Here is a 23,700-nt window from a genome sequence, read left to right on the forward strand (position 1 = left end):
CCCAGTTTGACTAAGCCTTTTTCATGTGTTCATGTGCACTGACCATATATTGCCTAACTAGCAATATATGGGTCTGTCCATATATTACTATATACACAGAGGCTGTGTATATACACATAGGCCCAGAAGAGAGAATAGAATTACATCCACTGGTCTACCATCCAACGTTCTTACATTCAGCAGGTGATGTAAAAAGAAAGTCATGTACAAAATCTAAAACCCTAATTGTGCAGGGGTCATAATAATGAAGAACAGCCTATGTGTATTCATATATGGATAGAACCATATACTGCTAGGTAGCAAGCACAATCCTGCTGCCCTCTCCAAATATATATTGTTTGTGCAGAGGTTGTGGTAGAATATCTGTTTGGGACATTATTATACATTATTAGAAAGTAGGGAGATGTATATAAGATATGGCAATCACACTGTTATATTCCAGTTGCTGAATGCTCAGGAGAAGCCTGAGCTTGTGAGTTTGGAAATGATATTTTCAAAGTTGTACTTGTTTATATTCTGAAATGCATGGGTTAATTTTTATATACATTGAAAACTGTGAGTATTGATTATTGTCACTAGTTCAGGGTATAATTAAACAAATGCTGCCAGTTATCACTGACTTACTTGCCAGCAAAATGACCTCAGGATGTTGTTCTGTTGTTAGCTGCTTTAGAGTCAATCTCAGCACATGACAACCCTATCTTTGAGATATCTCCAAGCCCCCCATCATCTACCACATTGCTCAGGTCCTGCAGGCTCAAACCCATGGTTTGAGTCTATCCATCCAACATGTGGTCTTCCTCTCTTTCTACTTCCCTTCACCTTCCCAGGCATCATTGCCATTTCTAATGAGTCGTGCCTTCTCATACTGATGTGTCTGAAGTATGACAGCCTCAGTTTAGTCATCTTGGCTTCCCAGGAGAGTTCTGGCATGATCTGTTCTAGGACACATTTGTTTGTCTTTTTATCTGTCCATGGTATCCTCAGCACTCTTCTCCAGCACCACATCTCAAATGACTTCATTTTCTTCCTATCTGCTTTCTTCACTGTCCAGCTCTCACAGCCATACATGGTAATAGGGAAAATTGATTGGTAATAGGGAAGAGCCTTGAATGATTCTAACATGGCTCACCAAGTATCCTCTGGCCTTTGATTCATCATGAATCAATTTAAGTGTAGAAAGCCAGATGTGATGATATAGCAAATACACCTCTGATATTCAATAACTGAGTCTAATAAAAGAATTACTGTCAGAAATAGTTGCTCTATAACAAAGTTGTGAAACAGAAAGGAATGGCAGAATGCCACATTTTCTATGTCTTCTTTCTAAAAATCATCTCTATTAATTTCATGAAAAGCAGTGTGATTGAGTGTGATTGTCCCAAGGGGAAAAAGATAAGACTTTTCTCTAGATTTCCCTTCCTTTTCCCAATAATTTCTTGTCTTAATTTTGCATGTGTGCTCTTCATATATACAGAACAGCACTCAGATGATTGGAAAGAGCCCTGGTGAATACTCAAGAACAAGCAGAGCACATATGAGCAAATTTTTGACATACCACTAACACCCATCCACCCCGCAACATGCCAAGAAAATGCAGCAACAAATCATGCTGTGAATATTAGCAGCAAATGGCTAAAAGCCATTTTGGATTGCCATCAGAATCCAGCACCAAAAGAGGGAAACTTAAAATTGGGTTTTCTGCTTCTTTTAATAGCTTTTACTGGCTTGCCATTGCAATTTGGCGGCATGATTTGCAGCCAGATTGTTAACTGGGACTGGCTACACAGAAGATACGACTCTCTAGTTCTAACAATTTCACTGGCTGCCACTCTGTTTCAGGACACAATTCAAAGTGCTGCTTATGCGTTATAAAGATTTATACAGCTCAATTCCAGATCATTTGTAGAATCATATTCTCTTGTATGAACCTGCCAACATTTTGAGACTTTCTGGGAGAAGAGGAGGCCCTTCTCTCTGTCCCACCGCTCTGACAGGGAAAGGCTTTCTCAGCAGCTGCTTCCAGGCTCTGGAACTCCTCCTTTCCCAAAAAGATTAGACCTTCTTGCTATCTTTCCCCAGGCAGGTAAAAATTCCATTTGTTTTGGCAAGCTTTGGAAGACTAATTACTGAAGGAGAAAAGGCCTGCACAATGTATATATATCCTGTTTTCCTTTTAACAATCAATGTTTTTAACAGGTTTTAATTTTTTGATAGTCTAATCACTGGCATACCTGGCAAATTTGACTCCCAGTGCAAATCATTTTAACATTCCCCAATAAAATGGAGGTTTTAAAAAAAACACTTTCTCCATGTTGGTAGTGGACGTCAAAGTCCTCCACATTCCTGCCAGCACCACTACAAGAAATTTAAATCTGCTAAAACCTGTTATTTCCTCAGGGGGCCATAATGCCCCAAAGAGATAAGCAGTAGCAACAACGGGTAGTTGGAGACCTAAGGAGGCATGGTGCTCCAAAGAGACAAGTGGTGGCAGCAGCAGAAGTGGGTGGAGGCTTGAGTCCTCCACATTCCTGCCACCACCACCACCATCACCATTGTTTGTTTCCTTGAGGGGCCACAGTATCCTGAAGAAATAAGTGGCAGCAGGGGTAGAGGGTTAAATTGTCCATGTTCCTGGCACTGCCACTGCTGCTCATTTCCTTAAGGGTCCACAGCAGCCTGAAGAGAGAAGAAGCAGTGGTGGCAGGGTGGAGGGCTGAGTCCTCCATGTTTCTGCCACTGCCACCAATGCTGCTCATCTCCTCAGGGGGCCACAGCATCCCAAAGATATGAGTGATGGTGGGGTTGGAGGGCCAAGTCCTCACGTTGGTGCCACTGCTGGAGGTAAACAAATGGAGATACTCATCTCCCCCACTTGCCTGCCTCTGCATTCCCAGCTGAGGCACCTGGCTACTGCTGCCACCAAAGAGTTGGAGGAGGAGGAGGTGATGGTCAAGTGTGAGAGGGAGGAGACTCTCTTTCCAGTCCAGACAGCAAAGGAACATCAACAATCTAAGATATGCAGATGACACAATATTTATAGCAGAAAACTTCAATGACTTGGAACAATTGCTAAGGGAGATCAAGGAAGAAAGTGTAAAGGCAGGCCTGCTGCTGAACATAAAGAAAACAAAAATAATGACCACTGAGTTCTTACATGAATTCAAATTAGATAAAGAGGAAATTGAAATAGTCAAAGGTTTCTTGTACCTGGAGTCAAACATCGCCCAGAATGGAGACTGCAGTCAAGAGATAAGAAGAAGACTAGGAATAGGGAGGGCAGCCATGAAAGAGCTAGAGAAGAGCCTAAAGAGTAAAGATATACAACTGAGCACCAAAATTAGAATCATCCAAGCCTTAGTATTCCCAGTCACTATGTATGGATGTGAGAGCTGGACTGTGAAAAAAGCAAATAAAAGAAAAATCAATTCATTTGAGATGTGGTGTTGGAGAAAAGTGCTGAGGATACTGTGGACAGCCAGAAAGACAAACAAATGGATCCTTAAGCGAATCAGGCCAGAAATACCCCTGGAGGCCAATATGATTAAATCTCATGCTTTGGCCACATCATGAGAAGCCATGACTCATTGGAAGAAACAATAATGCTGAGAAAAATTGAGGGTAGATGAAGGACAGGCAGACTGCACACTAGATGGCTAGACTCAATTGGGGAGAATACTGGCATGAGTCTGCAGGAAATGAGCAGAGTAGAGGAGGACAGGGAGACTTGAAGATGTTTCATTCACAGGGTCACCATGAGTCTAAGTTGACTCAAGGGCAGCTATCAACAACAACAGGGGCCTGAAAAGAATCCTACCTGAAAATAAAGCTGCGTTTTGAATCAGGTAGAGGATCCTTGAAATGGAATGATCTATTGCTTTTTCCCCCCTGGCCTTCCTTGTTCATTTGTGTGGGTGTTACATTTTAGAAATCTAGTTAATTATTTAACAATTTTAATATAGCTGAGTGAGAATTCACAAAAAGTAATAAGGCAAACTGAGAAACTAATGTTCCACATAATAAGTATTAAATAACTGCTCTGTGAATAACTTGGGTAGGTAACTGAAGCATATGTTGTAGATCAGCAATTCAATAAAGCTGTAAACCCAAGCTATATCTAAAAGTCTTCATTTCTGGATCTGGGACTAATCTCTTTTATATTTGTCACAAAACCATTGTGCATTTTATTGATATCTGCAACTTCTGAAGAAATTCTATTAGACCAAATGGAACACCTAGGAAGTTAAGCAGTCTCATATAGTTACTAATCATTGGTGAACACTTTCAATGTGCACATTGCATTAAAGTGTCTGTAGCCCATGTAGGTGAAGTACTATGTGAACTAATCCAAAGCAGCAAAATACTGTGCTCCTATTTGTTGAAAAGAATGAAAGAAAAGAAAGTCAAGAGAGAACAGTACCTTTCATGTGCTGAGTTTAAAGCAGTTTCAATCGTGAAAAACTGTTACATCCTAAAATATTTAAATATATTATTTTAACATTCCTTCTAGCTTCATCAGCCCATTTGTCTTTCTGTTGTTATATCCCAGTACATCTCTTCCTATGAGCTAACACCTCTTCAGGTCTCCTTTTTGTCTTTGTGCACCTTCAAGTCCTTTCTGACTTGTGGCAAATCTAAGGGGAACCTACCACAGGATTTTCTTGGCAAGATTTTTTCAGAGGGAGGTTGCATTTGCCTTCCTCTGAGCTGAACACAGTAAGACTTGCCCAAAGAGAGTTTTCATGGTTAAGTGAAATTTGAACCTTCCCAGGGTCACACAGTGTGTGTGTGTGTGTGTGTGCGCGCCACGCACACACACACACAACTCCTTTCCAGGCAAGCATTCTCTGAAGATGCCAGCCACAGATGCTGGCGAAACATCAGGAAGAAACTCTTCTAGAACATGGCCACATAGCCCGAAAAACCCACAAAAAACTAAAGTGAGTTTGATGTTGAGTGGAAGATTATAAAATATACAAGCTCACTTGCTATATTAATCTTCAAGTAGTAGAGGGATTCACGCTCAGTTTGTAGAGAGACAAGTGTGTCTTAATTGGTTTTTTGTTTGTTTGTTTGTTTGGATTAGTTGGTTTTTAATCTTATACTGTTTAATCTTGTTTTAAGGGGGGTACTGTGTCTATATAGTTGTATTTTAACTTGCTGTACGCCGCTTTGATTGCTTGGCAAAAAGTGGGATAGAAATAAAATTTTATATTTATATTTTATTATGTATGACATATAGGTCATTATTCTGTGAGCTCTGCTTCCCAATTGTAAAAATGTATGAGAGGAAGAGGCTGCAATGGCTCAGTGGTGAAGGAAAAACATTCTGCATATGCTCAAATGCACTACAGTGCGCCCTTTTTTACACCGGGGATCTGTTCTGGACCCCTCCGTGTAAAAAAATCTGTGTATGCATGGCTCGTGCATGGCGCAGTGGCGTGGTGGTGCAGCAGCACATGCATGTGCCATGGGCACACGCCCCATTACTCTTAACGGGATGTGTCGCCCCGCACGCTCCCGCAAGCTTCCTGGCAGCTTTCAGCATATGCTGAAAGCCACTTATGGTGTGTCCGCGTATGACACAGGTGCACTGTATTGTTATTTTTCACTTCATAATTCTTCACATTGATTCACCAAAAGAACTTGGGGTCATTATTTGTTGCTGCACAATATTCCTTAGCTACAGAATGGCAACAATACCTCCTAAATAATATAAATACAACCTAGTAAATAGAAATGTAATGCCAGAGGAGAGCTCTGTGATTACCATGGACTGCCAAAAAGAAAAATGAATGGCATGGACTCTTACTAGAAGCCAAAAGGACTAGACTGAGGCTGTTGTACCGTACTTCAGACATCATGAGATGACATGACTTACTGGAAAAAATGATAATGTTCAGTAAAGTGGAAAGCAGTAGAAAGACCACATTACAGGTAAATTGATTCAATCAAGGAAGCCACATTCCTGCTTCTGTAAGAATTAAGTGGGACATTTGGTGATTGCGGCTCTTGGAAGTCTCCCATTCATAGGTTTGCCATAGGTAAAAGTCAATTTGATGGCAAATAATAGGAACACCAAATGTAGTAAATAGCTGTTTATTAAATATGACTTCCTGTATAATTTCTGTGTAAAATTTCTAGATTCTATCACATTCTATCCCACTCTCAGTAACCCTGCTACTGTCTTCTTCACCATGCTATTGGACTCCCGGATTCAGCCCCAGTCATTTATTTGTCAATTTTTGTGGGATGAGGGACTAAATATGTCTGTATTTTATATAAATTTATGTTTGTCAAAAGATAAAATAAAAAGAGTAATGGAAGATAGTGTGCTTCAGTGCTATAATTCAAATACTCTGGTTTCTTTAAGGAATGGCTATTGTTGTGGAATATTTCAGGCCCTAAGATTTAAAAAAATAAGGAAGAGATAAGAGTGCCAGAAATTGAAAGAGCAAAATATATGTATGACAGAAATTTCTACATAGCTAGGGATAATTAAGTGGGAAGGGACAAATATTTGAGTGTGTATTATGAAATGAAGAATGGAAGAAAGAAGGGCTTTTGCCAGGCTAGTGGTAATGGAAGTTATTCATAAAATTCTCAAATTATTTTCAACTGGAAAAAGAAATTACTAAGTATGCTTTCCAGCAAGAACACATGCAAAATGTTTAGAATCTCATCACAAAGGCAGAGAAAACCATTCACAGAATACCTACATATGCATCCTAGAGGCTGTGGGCTCTCAGGTTACATAAAAGAAAAGAAAGGGCGGGGAGGGAGATGGAGATAAAAGCTAGAATTGACCACAGTAGGCCTAAGAACCAAACCAGACATGACATTAACTGCATCAGTTTGAACAACGTGCACATTTATGTTATCTGAGTAGCCGTGGGACCATGCAAAAGCTACAATTTGCATTTCAAAGGAAATTCCCATTAGTACCAACAAAGGCTTCACCACTGGAAATGCAAATGGAAGGTTCCAAAATTCTGTTTTTGTCAGGACCATTCCCCACATTGCGGAATTTGTAAAGGCTCTCTGTGGCTGATACACATGCATGTGTGCATGTACACACACACACACACAATATTAAATCCAGCCTGGCCCTGAGTCTTCAATACAAGCAAAGCATGAAAAGCAATAAAAAATGTTATAAACATTTTGCCTGCACAGAGATTTGCAAGTATCAGTTCTCATAACATTTTGAAAACTGTATTGAACAGAAAATTGAGACTTTACAAATCCCAGCTAAACGTAAGAGAAATTGATCGTGTCTATCAGATAGGCAAACCTCCGTGATGGCAAACAACACACATTTTTTATGAGACCACATATAAATAATGAAGTTTTAAGATGAATAAGAAGAAAAGGGAATAGGGAAAAGGGGAAAAGACTAATGGTGAAGAAAATTTAGCTTGATCTACAGAGCCTCTCCAGCAGATGTTCCCACTGTGGTGGACAAGAAATAACAGGGACAGTATGTCACACACATACTAAAGAGGAAGGTCCTGAAGTACTGCTCTGTGATCTTATATGTGTGATACAAAGAACTCACAAAGAAGAAAGTAGGATGCACATAGGGTTCTCATATCTCCAGTTTTGCCAAGTTTGGCCTACATTCTAGGTATGCCATCCAGTGCCCAATAATGCCATCATCCGGCAAGAATTTTTTTTAATTAAAATTTTTACTCTTTTTAAATTTTCATCAAAAACATCACATTTTAACCAAATCTTCACTACATATATGTAAATACATTTAGGTTGTGCATAAGATATTGACATTTGAAGGTATAATTTTCATTTTGCTAGTTGTTTATGTCACAACTATTAGCATTACATTCAGTGGTATGTGGGAATTACAATTACAATTTATGAGTAACATTAGTGCAAAAAAGTATTACTAAAGATTCTGTATCATGTGAAATTGGAGGCAGTTAATGGGGGGGGGGGGTCACACCATGAGTTATCACACTGGGTGACACCAACCCTAGTGACGCCACTGGATGAATTTTAATTATAAGCACCAGACTATGCAGAAGTTTGGCAATTTTAAAATGTTTACATAAAATATGAAATAAGTTTGTGTTTGAGAGTACATTGAACCAGATGCAGTATGTAAGAAGTAGGTCACTTCACCAAAGTGGCTTTTCTGGGAAGACTGATATATTTCAGATATGTGCGTATTAGTGTGCGACCCTACCTCTTCCATCTGACAGAGCTTGGTGGGTTTTTGTTTTTTTTTAGTTAATATTTGTTCCATACACATCCCTAGTTAATGAGTACCAATGTTAAGATTAAGACATGTACACTCTCTAATTTCCTGGAATGTGAACTTTGGCTGAGGAAAAACAATGCACTTGTTCAGACTCATTCCTTTTTTTTTCCTTTTAAATAAGGCTTTCTTTGTTAAGGTTTAAGTCTATTTCGCAGCCCTGGAACTCAGCAGACTTCATCCTTCTTTATCAAAATCTACTTGGCTTCATGCTTTCAAAATGCCTAAGCTTGGAATCAGTGACTGGCCTGCCATTATATATACACTTTTCTGTGACACAGTCCACTGAATTCAGTGAGGCATACAGTATTTCTCATATACCCCGTATACGTTGTTGTGTACCTTCAAGTCATTTGGCAACCCTAAGGCAAACCTATTACGGGGTCTTCTTGGCAAGATTTGTTCAGAGGATGTTTGTCTTCCTGTAAGGCTGAGAGAATGTGATTTGCCCAAAGTCACCCATGGCTGAGTGGAGATTCAAAACCTGGTCTCCAGAGTCATAATCCAACACTCAAACCACTACACCATGTTGGCTCATATACATGACATGCAGTTATGTATATTACTGCACTATAAAAGTCTTTGAAGGGTATCAGTTTGTCCATTGACTCAGGTAAGTTCTGTCCATTGGACATGTTTTAGATCCCTAAAAATACCAAAGGTGTAAATAAACTGTTTCATGGTACTAGCAACACTATCCTCTGACAAACAAATAGAGTACGTTTGCTAGTTTTTCTTTATTTAACTCACTAGACTAGTCTTGGAAACCTTACTGTCCTGAGAATAAATATACCCCATAAGAGGATGAAAAACAGAACAGTGGGTATCCATAAAAGTAAGAGTCACTAGCCTCCCTCTTAAGCCAAAAACATTTTTAGGAAAGAACGGTGATAACAAGATTTCAGTCTGTTTAAAGGCAGAGTATGTCTGTCAAACTCTTCCCTAGTCCTTGCCTGCTGCCTGATTTGAATGTAATCAGTTACTTTGAAACAAACATGATTGCTTGGAACTGGCTTCTGTTAAAACCAGTTTAACTGATGTTTCAGTTGAAATTTTAGTATAAAAACCATATTTATCTAGAGTCATGCTTTTTAAAGACCTGTTTGGTGAATCATACTGTCAGTAAAGAAGGAGCCTGTAAGGGTTTACCAAAGGCTTTCTGGAAATAATAATAAATGTATTTTTGTTGTTGTTTATCTGCTTCTCATTGGAAATCAGGGAACAACAATGAAATAGACACATAATACCAGTTAAAAGAGCATATAGAACCAATACATATTTCAAAAAATGCATCTGAGGAAGTAGACTAAAGTCTATGAAAGCTCATGCTGCCAATTTCTTTCTTTCAGTTAGTCTCAAAGGTGCTACAAGATCTCTCTACGTACTGATTCTACACACTAACACAGCTATATCTTTGAACATTAGAAAACAATCAGTAGATGCCTTAAAATTATTAATTTAAAAATAATCTAGAAAAAAGGACACCCAGATGCCCTCTTCTATTTTTACCTACTCCTTCTTTGTAGCCCTTTGGTATATTTGAAATAAGGATTTCACAACTATGGGAGACAAGGGCCATTGTGTGCCTTGGTCAAACCTACATGGATTCAGGTACAGAAGGGGTAGGGGAGTAGGCTAGGCAAACAGGCCAGGCAGAATTGGACCACCAGGACTCCTATGAAATTGAGCCCCATGAGGCATTATCAGTGAGAAGGGTACTAACTGATAAAGCACAAAGGCACAAAGCAACTATTGTAGTTCAGCCATCCCAGGAATAACAAAATCCTCACACATTTATTTAGAAGCAAGATTCCCTAAATCCATGGAAGGGACTTCTAAGAACATATTTTGCTTGGAGTTTTCCTGTTTAATAATGACTGGATGATAAGTAAGTTGCCCTCTTCATTACCATGCCCTAAATCACAGTGCTTTATTGAAGAGTCCAAGGCCTGTTACAGACTGCCAAAATAAAGCTGCTTCGGGTCTCTTTGGAGGTATGCTGTTTAAATGATGCATGCATCCTAAGAATCCGGAAGCTGCACCAAAGCTGCACTCCAGTGCTTAGGAATGGAGTGTGGCTTTGGTGCGACCTCCAAACTCGTAGGACCCATGCATCATTTAAACAGCATACTTCCAAAGAGACCCAAAGCAGCTTTATTTTGGCAGTCTGTAACAGGCCTAAGTCACAGTAAAAGGTAGTCTGGCCTTCTCTTAGTTAACCTTGCAAACATCTATGCTCTTTTAGTTGTTGTCTTACTGGGAGTAGAAGAACAGGGCAGGAAGCTTGCAGCAACCATTTTGTGTGCTAGGGAAAAATCTTTAATATAATAATTTATTATATTCAGGAGTTGATTACATATACAAACATAGACAGACACATAACACACAAACACAATAAAAAGAAAAGAAAGGAAAGCCCAAACAATTCATATCTAAACATCTAAGCACATAACCACTAAAACATAGAAGTTTCACTTCTTTCCTTCTCCCTGATTGAAAGAGAAGAAAAATATGCTCACCCTAAATGTATTTACATATATGTAGTGAAGATTTGGTTAACATGTGATGTTTTTATGAAAATTTAAAAAGAGTAAATGTTTAAATTTTAATTTTTTATATTAAATTTTAAATTAAATGTCACTCCAGTGCTTTAATTCATACTATAACCCCCAGCTGCCTGGCTGGCACACACCCAGCCCACCCTCTGCCAATTAGGCTGCCTCTGCCTTGATGGGAGTGCAGTGCTGCTGCCACCCAGCAGTACATACTGGGTCTGGCATTGCTGCTTACCCAGCAGCTGTGCCAGACCAGAAGACATTGCACTCACAACCAGTGACCATTGATGGGGGATGCTGCTGGCACCCAGCTGCCCGTTCTGGGTCTGGTGCAACTTCTGGGTGAGCAAAAAAAGGGAAGCAACTTCCTTTCTCACGTGCTCAACAGATGCACTAGTCCTGGAAGGGGCTGCTGAGTGGCACCCCCACTTCACCAGCAGCCACAGCTGATGGTCAACAGAGCCACCCTGGCAGGCAGGTTGGGTAGCTGAAGGGGTTTCTTGGGATGGACAGGACTGACTGTTCCACTGATGGCCATCCCCTGAGGTGTCACCTGGTGTAGCCTGAACTTCCCAAACTCTCTAGTGACACCCTTGATTGCAAGAAACTAGCTCTAGTGCATATGCAATCTACAAATAAAAATTACAGAAAAAAGACATACTTAGTGGATGCTAATCACTTACAAATTACCCTGATTCATAGCACTGTAGTAAGCCTTATTTCTTCAAGATTTTTCTCTAGCACACAGCTAGATAGTTAGACAATGGAGATTATCACACATGATTTTCTCTCAAGCTGGGCACAGGCATGGCATGGGCACAAACAGCTTAAAAACTGATGCTTTCACACACCTCTGTGCCCAACTCGGAGACATCGCATACCTGATCTGGACTTCTCTCGGACTGCACAAAGAATGGGAAAGTCTGGATTGGGTACACGATGCCTCTGAGCTGGGCATGTAGGCATATGAAAACCTCAATTTTTAAGCGGTTTATACTCATGCCCAGCCCATGCCCAGTTCGAGAGAAAAAATTGCACTATAATTTCCAATGTTGTTTTATTTCTGCCTTTTTATCTCATCTTTGTTTGTAGATTGGTTAGTAAAAGGAATGTAGATTATTATTATTGAACATATCTAGATTAATTAAGGATAATAGCATTTAAGAGAGGGTAATCCGGTTATTAAGTAAGATAACAACTAGAAAATATGTGGAAAGTCAACAGTTTTAATAGGCAAGTTGCTCCTGTCGTTTGGTCATTTTCAGCTCTACTTTTTCAGCTCTCTCAACTCCTTTTTTAAAGTGCAGTGCCAGTACTACATACAATATTTCAGATGTAGGTACACCATCAATTTGTATAAGGGCAGAATGATATTGGTAGTCCTATTTCTGATTTGTCTATAATTATGCCCCAACTTGGAATTTGCCTTTTACAACAAATTGGAATGAAATTTTCATAGACATATCAACCATGACTTCAAGATCAAATGCTGCTACAACTATGAATATGTGACATTGGCATTTTTGTCCCAATGCCTTACTTTGCACTTGTTTTCACTGATTTTTCATTTCCCATTCTAAAGCCCATACTTTCAGTTTTGAAGAGATCCTAACTGAATTCTTTACAATCTATTTTGTCCCTAAAAGGTAAAGGTATTCCCCGTTGTCAAGTCATGTCCAACCATAGGGGGCAGTGCTCATCTCCGTTACTAAGCTGAAGAGCCAGCGTTGTCAGAGACTACTCTGTGATTGTGTGGCCAGTATGATTGCACAGAACGCGTTTTTCCTTCCCACTGGAGTGGTACCTACTTGTATTTGCATGCTTTCAAACTGCTAGGTTGGCAAAAGCTGGGACTAGTGATGGGAGCTTACCCCCATCATGCGGTACCCAGGCCACAAACTGCCAACCTGCCAATCTTGCAATCAACAGAGTCAGTGTCTAAACCACTTTAGCCTAAATAATGTATTGCCATGAGCAAGTGTGACCACCTAACTATGCATCACTAAATTCAGGTTTTCCATGTGGAGATTCTCAATACCAGTGATACTCAAAGATGTGGTGCCCAATGAGGTAGTAATATTTAATTTATTATTTTGCTATTGCTTTCAAGGTAGTCAGATTATGTCCTGCTTTCGTTGGCAGTTGTTGTTGTAGTTGTTTTAAAGGAATGTGCTCTGTTTTTTCATTGTTTTGTAAAAATGTGCCTGCCGTTAGGCAAAATTTATAACAACCTGCCTACAAATGTTGAGCAACACTTACCTTAAAAAAAAAATATGGGGGCCCTGAAAAGCTATTATCATTCAGACAATGGGAACTTGTGTTTAATACTATGCCATAAAATAGGAGACGTTTCAGATTTTAATGCAAGACACAGAAAAGAAATAACAGATAAAAACAACAGCAAAAACAAGAAACATTTCCCCATCCCCCCAAAAAACTCAGTCTGTACTTGGATATTTGGCAGCACAATATAGTCCTTGACAACCATGATTAGAGCAAGTGGTGCATATGCCTCTACAGACTCTCCCATATCTATAACCATATGCTGTTTTGTTTCACCCATCTCCTTGTCACCACTTCTAACAGCTACCTCTTTATCTTCTTACCACTGTTAAGCTGCCACTTGTTCAAATTCCCAGCTTCCTTCCAGGAACTTTTAATAACTTCATCCATGATACAGTTTTCACCTGGCATTTCAACACCAATTCCTGATTATTTTAATTCATGGGTTCATGATGCAGAGTGATGTCAAGACTTCTCTTTGTTTTAAAAATAGCAATAACTACAAGATGTCCATGATCCCTCAACTCTTTTTCCTGTTTCAAATAATCCCATTGACTCCTCCCCATCTAGATTCCAGAAATGGCAAAAATTAATCGATCAATTTATTTTAATAAAAAGAAATCTAGATTTCCCAAATCTGCTAGATACATCACTTCCAAGAACGGTGGTCTGGCAGTCCCAGATATTGCATTGTATTTCCAGGCTTTCCAACTCAGCCAAGCTATTAAATAAATTAAGGACAATAGTGCTACCAGATGGGTAAATCCAGAAGTTTATAATATGAAGTCCACTGAATTTACTTGCCTCTACACCAAAAGTTCAAAACAGAAACTTAGTAGGTTATCTAATCCATTTTTATCTACCTCCCTACTCATCTGGCATAAATGGAAACACATACTAGTTCCGGACCCTTCTCCAATTAACCCCCCCCCCCTTTTTTTTGCATCCTTTTTCTCACTCAGATTATCAATTCCCACTAATAAAGTTGGGGACTCTACCGCACCTTAGACCTGGACTGCCAAAGCCCACCGCCACCATAAAAATTTCCCTACAACAAACTAACATTACCTGGCTTCAAGTATACCAAATTGCTTCCTTTGCATCACAACTAGCCTCAGCAGGAGAATCTCCACATCCACTCTCCTTTTTTGAAAACTTTTGTTTGAACTCCTCATCTCATACTAAAGGGATGGTGGCAGTTATCTACAAAATCCTCCTGAAACACACATATGGGAAAGACCAATATATGCACTCAGTTTGGCAAGGAGAATTGAAAACCACAATTTCAGACACTGCATGGGCTCATATTTGGTCTTCATCCCCTACAAATCCCGTTCAGCATCTGTGAGGGAGAATACTTTGAAAACCATCTATAGGTGGTATCTCACACCTGTACCTCTGTCTAAAATGGTTAAAACACTCTCTCTGGATTGTTGGAGGGCTTGTAAATCTAGATGCTCTTATATGAATATGTGGATTGAATGTCCTAAAGTGAGAAAATTCTGGGATCCAGTTCTTTATCAAATTTCATGTATCACTGATCATACCATAAATTTGACTTTGAACACCGGACCCTCACACATTATATCAGAAATTTTTTCCTATGAGTTTCAAAGGTGGTTCAGGATTGGGAAGGGGGAGCGTCTTAGAGAAATGCTGTTCCAAAACTTTCTTGAGCTTGCAGAACAAATTGCACTGCTGTTTGAATGCTGACCAACATTAGCAATAAGAAAAAAGCAGAATTTTGTAGCCTTTTTCAAGATGTTCTTACATCTTTGTGAATGATGTATGTTTTCAGAGAAATCCAAAGCTATGCCTATTAAAAAGAATCATTTCAAAATTAAAGTTAACAAACATGTAGGTCATGCAAAAGCTTAATATACATTTTTTCTTGAGATTTAGACATTCATGCTTCACATGTTGGTATCTTTTAATTGTGCTAGTAAGGACAAGTTTCATGCCTGTAACTGCAATTCTGTGATTGGTCATTTTTGAACTCACACAAATAGGTTATCTATGTCGGCACAGTGCACTGTTCGGAACCTTCTATCTAGAGTTATTAAATAAGCTTTTTGCCAGTAGCCCTGCCCACCTGCCCCCCCCCACAATACCCAGCATGCTTCCTGTCTAAACCTTCAGTTCACTGGATCCCAAAGCAGCAGCCAAGAACCTAGAGATAGGCAGGACATGATGAAGAGAGGATAGGCAGGGTTCTGTGAGTTCACAGATGACCACTCAAAGAACTACAGTTACAAGTATGCAACCTGTTCTTTTTTGTGGTCTCTGTGACTCACACAGATGGGAAATTAGCAAATTACTAACTATACGTATAAATGTAAATACAGTGGTACCCCGGGATACGAAAGCACCGCCTTACGAAATTCCCGGGATACGAAAAAATTCCAAAGAAAAAAACTGTTCCGGGTTACGGTTTTTTTTTCGGGTTACGAAAAAAAATTTTGGTGCTTTTCGGCGCGATTTCACACGAAATCGCGGCTTTCGCTATTAGCGCCTATGGGCTATTCGGCTAGCGAAAGTTTCCGGGTTACGAAAGCGGCAGCGGAACCAATTAATTTCGTAACCCGGGGTACCACTGTATCTGAGATTTGTCAATGTAATCAGTCTTAATACATTTAGGCTCTGCATATTTTAGAGGAAGTAAGTCTGAACCCTCGTGAGAAGTAAAGATACTTGAACTAAAGCTGTCATAATTTGGATATATCATGCGACATTGTGGCTTACTGGCAAAAGATGATAATGTCTGGTATAAGTGGAAACAGTAGGAGAAGGAGACGATTGGACTACAGGTGGATTGAGTTAATCAAGGAAGCCACATTCCTGAGTTTGAAAGACCCGATCAGGGCAATTGACTGGGACTCTTGGAAGTCATAGGGTTGCCAAAAGTCAAAGTCAGGTTCATTGCAACAAAACAACAACATGCTTTAGTTGACAAGTATTACCAATAAAATAAAATATAGTCAAGAAACAATTTGCAAGTAATTAAATATTCGGAGAATGTCTGGAAACTCAAACTGGGTACAGAAAATTTTAAGGATATTGAGGACCAAATTTTGAGGACTAAATTTATTTAAATATCTCATTTTGCAACTCTTAACACATTACAAATAAAGGTAAATTATGGGGTGATGTATGAAGACTGAAAGTCTAATGATTGTATAATGGTGTGTTTAAAATGCTAATCTGGAAAGTATCTTGGGGTCACTTGATAAAAAGTGATCATATTTTCCTTGCAGCAGCCACATGGAGTGGCACCTGTAAATAAGAAATATTCAGTGATCAATCACAGCCACTTCAATTAAGTAGCACTGGGACAGATGGTGGTATGTAGGACTGATGAAACTTTGGATGAAAGCTGTATATGAAACACATAGAGATTTCCACTTGCCGTCTCTCTGCAATCACTGTGATTGCACACACAAAAATCCCCACAGTAATCATGTGAATTATTGTCATAATCACATAAAAACAATCAGTGCTAATCACTCTGCAAATGACAGTTTTTCTTTGCTTTGAGAATTAATAGATTTCGTCATCTTCCACTGAAAGTTATGTTAGCACACCTGCAGCAAGTAAAATTCACCATGTTAAAAACTAGCATAGATATTCACTCATTCTAACTTACTGAAATATAAATAATATGGCCAAATCAAGGGAAAAGTAGCCTGAACTGGAACCAGACTGACCAGGAAATTATTGTAGATGATGCAAGGCATATATACCTCAGCTCATATTTCGCATGTGTTAAGGCTTAATTTTAAAATCCAGTGTTCTGCTTTTTGTTAGAATGGGCAATCTTTCCATGCTCATACTCACCAATTACTAGTTTGCATCTTAATCTGTAGGAATTGAGGCAAAGCATATATTTATGATGACTTCTATAAATTGCTTGCCTTTTCCATTCTCTTCCTCCACCAGTGTAGCCTTCAGCCATTTTCTTTTTCTTAACTCCATAAGTCTCTGTATTTCATTATGCACACGTAAGTTGCATATAAAGATATTTGTATGTTTTACAAAGATGACTAAGCTTGTTTTCTTCCTCTGCCAGATGCTGGGGGTGGGGAGGGTTGGTTGTTGTTCAGATTCTGCCTTCCTCATTTAACTGAGAGATCCACTACTATCTCTCACATTTCCCAACATTTTTAGCTAATTCTTGAACAAGATTGGTTAGAAAGATTTCTGCCTGGGATTCTGAATAATTAGGTTTGCTGCTGGGGTATGTCAGACACTTTGCAGAATGCTGTTTGAAAAACTAATATAACACTGTTCTGAATCTGTGAGACCTACTCCCTAGTGTGTATAGAAATGCAGGCCAAGAATTTAAAGGTTTGGTAAATCACATGAATTAAGGATATTTAGCCTACTCTGTCAGAGAACTCTGGTGCCACAACACACTACAAATCCCAGGATTCCACAGGATGGAGCCAAGACAGTTAAAGCAGTGTCAAACTACATTAATTCTGCAATGTGGCACAGTCGTTGCTGCCAGTGGATTTCCCCCTTTTTAAATGCCCCAATGGGGGGAAAGTTTACTAAATACAGCTGGTTAGGAGGGAAAGTATCATCTTCCCCTCCCTTCATGTAGTTGGAGACGTTTTGACTGAGATCATAACAACTAATGTGGAGAAAGTGCAGCTTACAGGCTGCATGCAGTCTCTAGACCTCACTTTTGTGTCCGTCAAAGCTCTTCCACTGCTAGCCCCTCCCCAATCCCTTGAACCACACTGATCAAACATTATATTCTAATGCATGCAACTGCAGAAAAAAACATTTCAACCCAGAACACCTCCCCAACACACATACCTTCTTTTCCCTCCATTCCTCCTCCAAAATGGCAATAGGAAATTACTCCATTTTTGAAGGGGTGCAGACTGGGGTGAATTTGGTAGCTGGCACCCCTACAGATACCCATCCTTGCCCTATATATTTGCTTGTTCCTAAATAAAATCTTTCAGCCAGATACTAAGATTTTAACATAGCATGTAGTTCAGTACTTAGTTTACCTCTTCCATGTAGAAGATTGCTGCAAGAAAGAGACATTCTGGTTTAAAGGAGTACATTTTGGCTCAAAAAAATCACACATTGCCAGCCTGCCCCAACCCCCAAACTCTTTGACTTGTACTCATGATCTGGAAGAAGGACACAAAAGGAATTTTGTTACATTTTGGGACCTCCAGAGCATTTTTGCCAAAAAAAAGTGTGTGATCCCTTAATCATTTGCACATTTGCAACCTTAAGGTGCATTTTCAAGAAGTAAACTGGGCACAAAACAATGTGCATAATTTAAAATGTGAATGGCGAGGATGTCCATGATTTAAAAACATGTCTATAGATGTAAAGACATTGGAGAACAGTTGCACAAGTTAGGTAAATTGTACAAATAAAGTAGGAAAGGGGAACATGTATTTAAATTGTGCAGGAATTTCAAACCACAAAAGTCTGGAAGAAAATGCAGATGGAATCTTGAGAAACTCACTGAGACTGGAGCTGAGAGATTTTCACATAGCTGTTTTGAAGTTATTTATCTCTTGAAGCTATTCCATGTATTATGACCACAGATCTAGTGATTCCCAACTCTGCCCATTGTCACTCCTGGTTCTGCATACATAGGGTCCACCTTGGTTAGTTGTCCTACCTTCCAGCCTACCAGCACCAGAAAACACTAGGTGCCACTGGAGATGAACTGCCATTATTGTCATTCTCACTATCATTCTTGTTAATAATAATAATAATAAGCTTTATTTGTATACCGCTTTTCCGTGGACGATCAAAGCGGTTTCCAATATCAGATTGTTGTCATCATATTTCACAATGTCAATGAAATAATATTTTCCAAGATAGACTGTTTACACATTTGACTCAGAAGTAGCCATTGAGCACTTTAAGCTCAGTGTGTGTGTGTGTGTGTGTGTGTGTGTGTGTGTTTGTAAATTCACTTTATATGTGACAGCCTTCTACAAGTAGGAAAAACTCATAGAAAAACTGAATAGGAAACGTGCAAGAGAAAGAAAAAACAATTGTAAAGGAAAGCAGCAGTGAAGCAGAATTATAGTAACATGAAAGGAACAGAAATACTAGTTCCAGACTTTAAAAGGGGGCTTTGTGTCTTTCACAGTTGTAGTAACAGGGTCCTTAGTTGTTATATGATATGAGGAGAACAAACAGTTTTTTTCTGGCAGAGTAAAGCCATCAGTACATGCATCATATTTTTGGTATCATGTAAACTTTCAGTTAGTAATTTTTATTACTGTATTGTTACTGCCGGAGAGGCCAGAGACAATTACTTGTGGGATTTCTGGTTCATTTAATTTAGGTGAATGGATGCATGGATGTGGGAAAGGTATGACTGTAGCAGCATACCCCACCATCACCCTCCCCACATAAATTGTGAAGGCATAGAGCCCATGGCCTACAAGCATGCAAGATAAGCAATCCAGGAGATTCCTGAGCAGTCAGTCATATGTACAAAAGTAATGACGGAAGATCATTAATACATTAGATCCCTAATACATGGGTTCTAAAAGACAATGGTTTGATTTGTATTGAAGGATTTTCTGGAAAAGTAGGCTCAACAAGACTTTTTCAAAGTGCTATATATTAAATACAGATTAGTACCACCTTTGCTGGAACTGGATTAGATCCATAATCTATAACAAAATTGTTCACAGATTTTACTCTGTTCAAATAGTTTTATGCACACTAATTAGTTGTTCATAAGTAATCATATCACAGTGTTATCCTTGAGGTTGGTTTGTTTGGCAGAAATTTGTTTGCGATAGCTACAGATGGCAGAGCAATTTTAGCAAAGAGGTCATAACATTAACTCCAATATTCTGCTATAATGAGCTGTAATCACTGACCAACTTTGATTTCCAAATACCTGTCATCACCATTGCTGATGCACTCAGGAAGAGCAAGGCTGCATCCAAACAGCATGATGTGTTGATAGCAGCTGAGGCGATTGAGATAACCGAAGAACTTGAGGAATTTTTCAATTTCAATACTTTTGACAATGGAAAGGACTGGTGTTAAAGTGGTACGGTTATATGGCAGCATTTGACACTGACTGTAGGTGATATTTATGCAGGAACCTGTAAAATGAGAATGCATTTGTTATATGAACTAACAACATTATAAATGTACAAGAGAGCAAAAATGTACAGTATTTAGGCCTATACTGTACAAATACTATACAATACACCTGGAAACAAGCCCCATTTAATTGAAAGGAGCTCACTTTTTAGTGCTGTTTACCTTTCTTCTTTTATTGTTATTTTTAATTGTTTGTTGTTATATTGTTATATAGTAATTGTTTATTGCTATTTTATTGTTAATACAGTAAGTCTTTCTTACTCTCAATAGCCAATATAAAAAAACAATAAAAGAAGAATTAACAGCACTACAAAGTGAGCCCTTTTCAATTAAATGACCTATATTTCAGTAAGAAGTTTCATTTTCTTGTAAGGGCATTTAAGCTACTGGATATTTCCACATTTCATATCAGTGAATTTCATGAATTAATTGTGAATTTATGAAAAACAGTGCACTATCCTTTTTTCATCCTCAGAAGGAAATTCCATCATGTTTCAAATATATAGAACTTACTCACATGTAGGTGTCATGTACAGGGTAATTTGTTGAGGGCCATTTATTTTGTCTGCCCTGATTCTTTTGCTCATTTATTTCTTTGTACAAAACTGAGTCCCAGAGCCCTTTCACACGGCATAATTAGCCTACTTTGATTCCATTTTAACTGTCATGGATGGCTGCATCCTGTGGGATCCTGGGGCTTGTAATTTGGGGAGGTAATTTTCTGGCAGACAATTCTAAAAACCCTTCCCTAAACTGCAACACCCAGGATTCCATGGAATAATATCCTGACAGTTGAAGTGAAATCAAAGTACTGTACTATAATAGTGTAATGTGAAAGGGCCAACATGTTATAAGAGATATATATCTTTCTATGCCATATATTCTTTTGTGACTGTAATCTCCACTCATAAAGCTAAATACAACATTCCACTGGTGGTCACATTGGAATATCCTTCCTCTCTCCTCCTCTTTTCTGCCTTCTGCACTGCCCAAAATTGGCTCTGGAGGATTTCCCAGCTCTCCAGAGCTTGTTTTTGGGAAGTATAGGGGCTACAGTAAGGAAGGATATTAACCTTTCCTAGTGCTATAGCACTCTATCATTCTACAGTGAAACAAAGCATACTTGGCTAAGTTTTATTCTTTAATTCCTAAATTAAAAGGACTCAAATGCTTTATCCTCTATTTAAAAAAAATGTCCAAACTAAATTATTTGGGTGCTTCTTTCAAAACATTTTAGAACACAAATATGATTTTTTTAAAGATGAAATAACCAGCATTTTTAAATGTATACTGAAATCAAATGCAATGTAGGTTTATATAAAGGTATTATAGGCCCAATAGAAATGGGCATGAAGCACCGTGCTCACACTGATTTTAGGGTTAGGGACTGCACACCAACCGCACGGTCCCTAACCTTAGTATAGTGCAGCAGCGCAATAATGGCGGCATCCCATCCATATGGGTGCTGCCATTTTGACATAAGCAATGCACAGCATCCACATGTCACCGCGCATCGCTTGTGTCGTGGGTGTGCCACTGGCGCAAAAAAAAGAACCCGGAATGCCAGTACTGTCACCAAAATGGTGTTAGTTCAATCTTGCAGGGCTCCAGGCTGACTCAGCCATCCATCCTTTCTTAGGTCAGTAAAATGAGTACGCAGCTTGTTGGAGGCAATTGGCTAATACATTCTAAACCGCATTGAGAGTGCTTAGCACTATAAAGCGGCAAGTGCTATTACAGTATTAATTATTATTACAGCCTGAACATTCCCTAGAAGTCAGGCTAACTAAACTGAGACTATAGCACTTTGGACATATGAGGATAAGACATTATTCGGTATAAAAGACAACAATGCTTGTTAAAGTAGAAGGCAGTAGGCAAAGAGGATGACTGCATTACAGATGGATAGACTCAATCAAACAAGTGACATCCCTGAGTGAGCAGAGCTATTGACAATAGTATGACTTGGAGTTCTTTCATTCCTGGGGTTACCATAAGTCAAAGTTGTCTTGATGGCAATCAACAACAAAATTATTGATAATTATACCTAATATGATTTTTCCCTTTTCCACCTCCTTGAAAATTGTCTGGCTGTTCCCACTGAGCTATCCACCTTAACCGCAATCTTTATTTCCTGGATAGTTACCACCATTTCAGATATAATCTGTGTATATCTGAAATTAGGATCTGTTGCCCTAATGGTCATCATTGTATGCTTATATTCACTGAAATTCATTTGCCATTCTGCTGCCCATTCACCCAGTTTTAAGAGATCCTTCGAGGAGTCATTATAATTTTAATGTTTTCACTGTTCCAAATAAATAACTTCTCAGATATGATTAAGTTAAATCATATCCATTCCGGTGTGACTATGTCACCCTTGTGAAGTACAAAAGCATATAATGTAAATGATATATCAATTCATTGGAAATGGTAAAATAATTCTAAAAGTGGAGGAAAATATTATTAAAACTGATAATTCAGCCACAGAAAGTAGAAGAGTTTATGGTCTGGGCAGGGGGATGGGAACTCATCCCTATATAGCAGAGTCAGTCTCTCTCTCTCTCTCTCTCTCTCTCACACACACACACACTCATATATTGTTTGGTACTATTAATTCATTCGCCTTTAAATTCACGCTTGTGTGTAAATTCTGTCTGGTTTTCTATTAGTCCGATTTAGTTGCGAACCTCGAGACCTGGAAATGTAAACAGAGTTTTTATAAGGCTTATAAGGCCTAAAATATAAAGCAGAAAGTTGTGTGCATTGTATAATGTCTATATGTGTTACCAAGAGCACACATTCAGCTTAGTCCTTTCTGAATTCAACATAGTCATAAGTTGAACACTCATGCAGTCAGAAGGTAATAAAGAGACCGCAGACAGACATATATTAGCTAACAAATAGGAAAGGATTATCATCTAAAGACAAGGGAGGGGAACCCTACCTGTTCATATCCACCCTGTTTTTTAGTACATTAATTGGATCTGTGAAGAAACATATACAATACTAACCTTGCTTACAAGTTTGTAGCAATACAGTGTGAAGCGCTCTTTTCTCATTGCCTTATCAAATATTATTGTCTCTTCTAGAGAGTCATATCTTCTCATGAAATGTCTAAGTATAACAGTCTCAGTTTAGTAATCTTGGCTTCTAGGGAAAGTCCAGGCTTAGTTTGCTCTAGGAGCCATTTATTTGTCTTTTTAGGAGTTAATGGTATCTGCACAACTATTTTCTAGCACCACATTTCAGATTAGTTGTTTTTCTTCCTATTAGCTTTCTTCTTTGTTCAGCCTTCACAACCATACATAGAAATGGGAAATATGATGGCATAGACAAACCTAACTTTAGGATTTAATCGTTTATCTTTATACTTCAGGATCTTGTATAATCCTTTCATAGCCAAAAGAAGCCAAAAGAAAAGCTTCAGCATAATATAAAGGACGGGCAAAGCGTGCCTCACACACTGCATGCAAC

At 38.8% G+C, this 23,700-nt stretch overlaps 1 protein-coding gene across 2 annotated transcripts in view; it reads right to left on the minus strand.

Moving 5' to 3' along the window:
- Positions 1-23,700, minus strand: part of CORIN (corin, serine peptidase) — a 135,606-nt gene that overhangs the window by 86,655 nt on the left and 25,251 nt on the right. For both annotated transcript variants that reach the window (XM_089526966.1, XM_089526965.1), the window contains one exon: positions 20,012-20,222. In XM_089526966.1, coding sequence (XP_089383092.1) covers positions 20,012-20,222 — 211 coding nt within the window. The remainder of the gene's footprint in view (positions 1-20,011; positions 20,223-23,700) is intronic.

Source organism: Sceloporus occidentalis, unplaced genomic scaffold (genome assembly GCF_023333645.1).
Source record: "Sceloporus occidentalis isolate IW3139 unplaced genomic scaffold, rSceOcc1.0.p SCAF_5, whole genome shotgun sequence".
Classification (NCBI taxonomy): domain Eukaryota; kingdom Metazoa; phylum Chordata; class Lepidosauria; order Squamata; family Phrynosomatidae; genus Sceloporus; species Sceloporus occidentalis.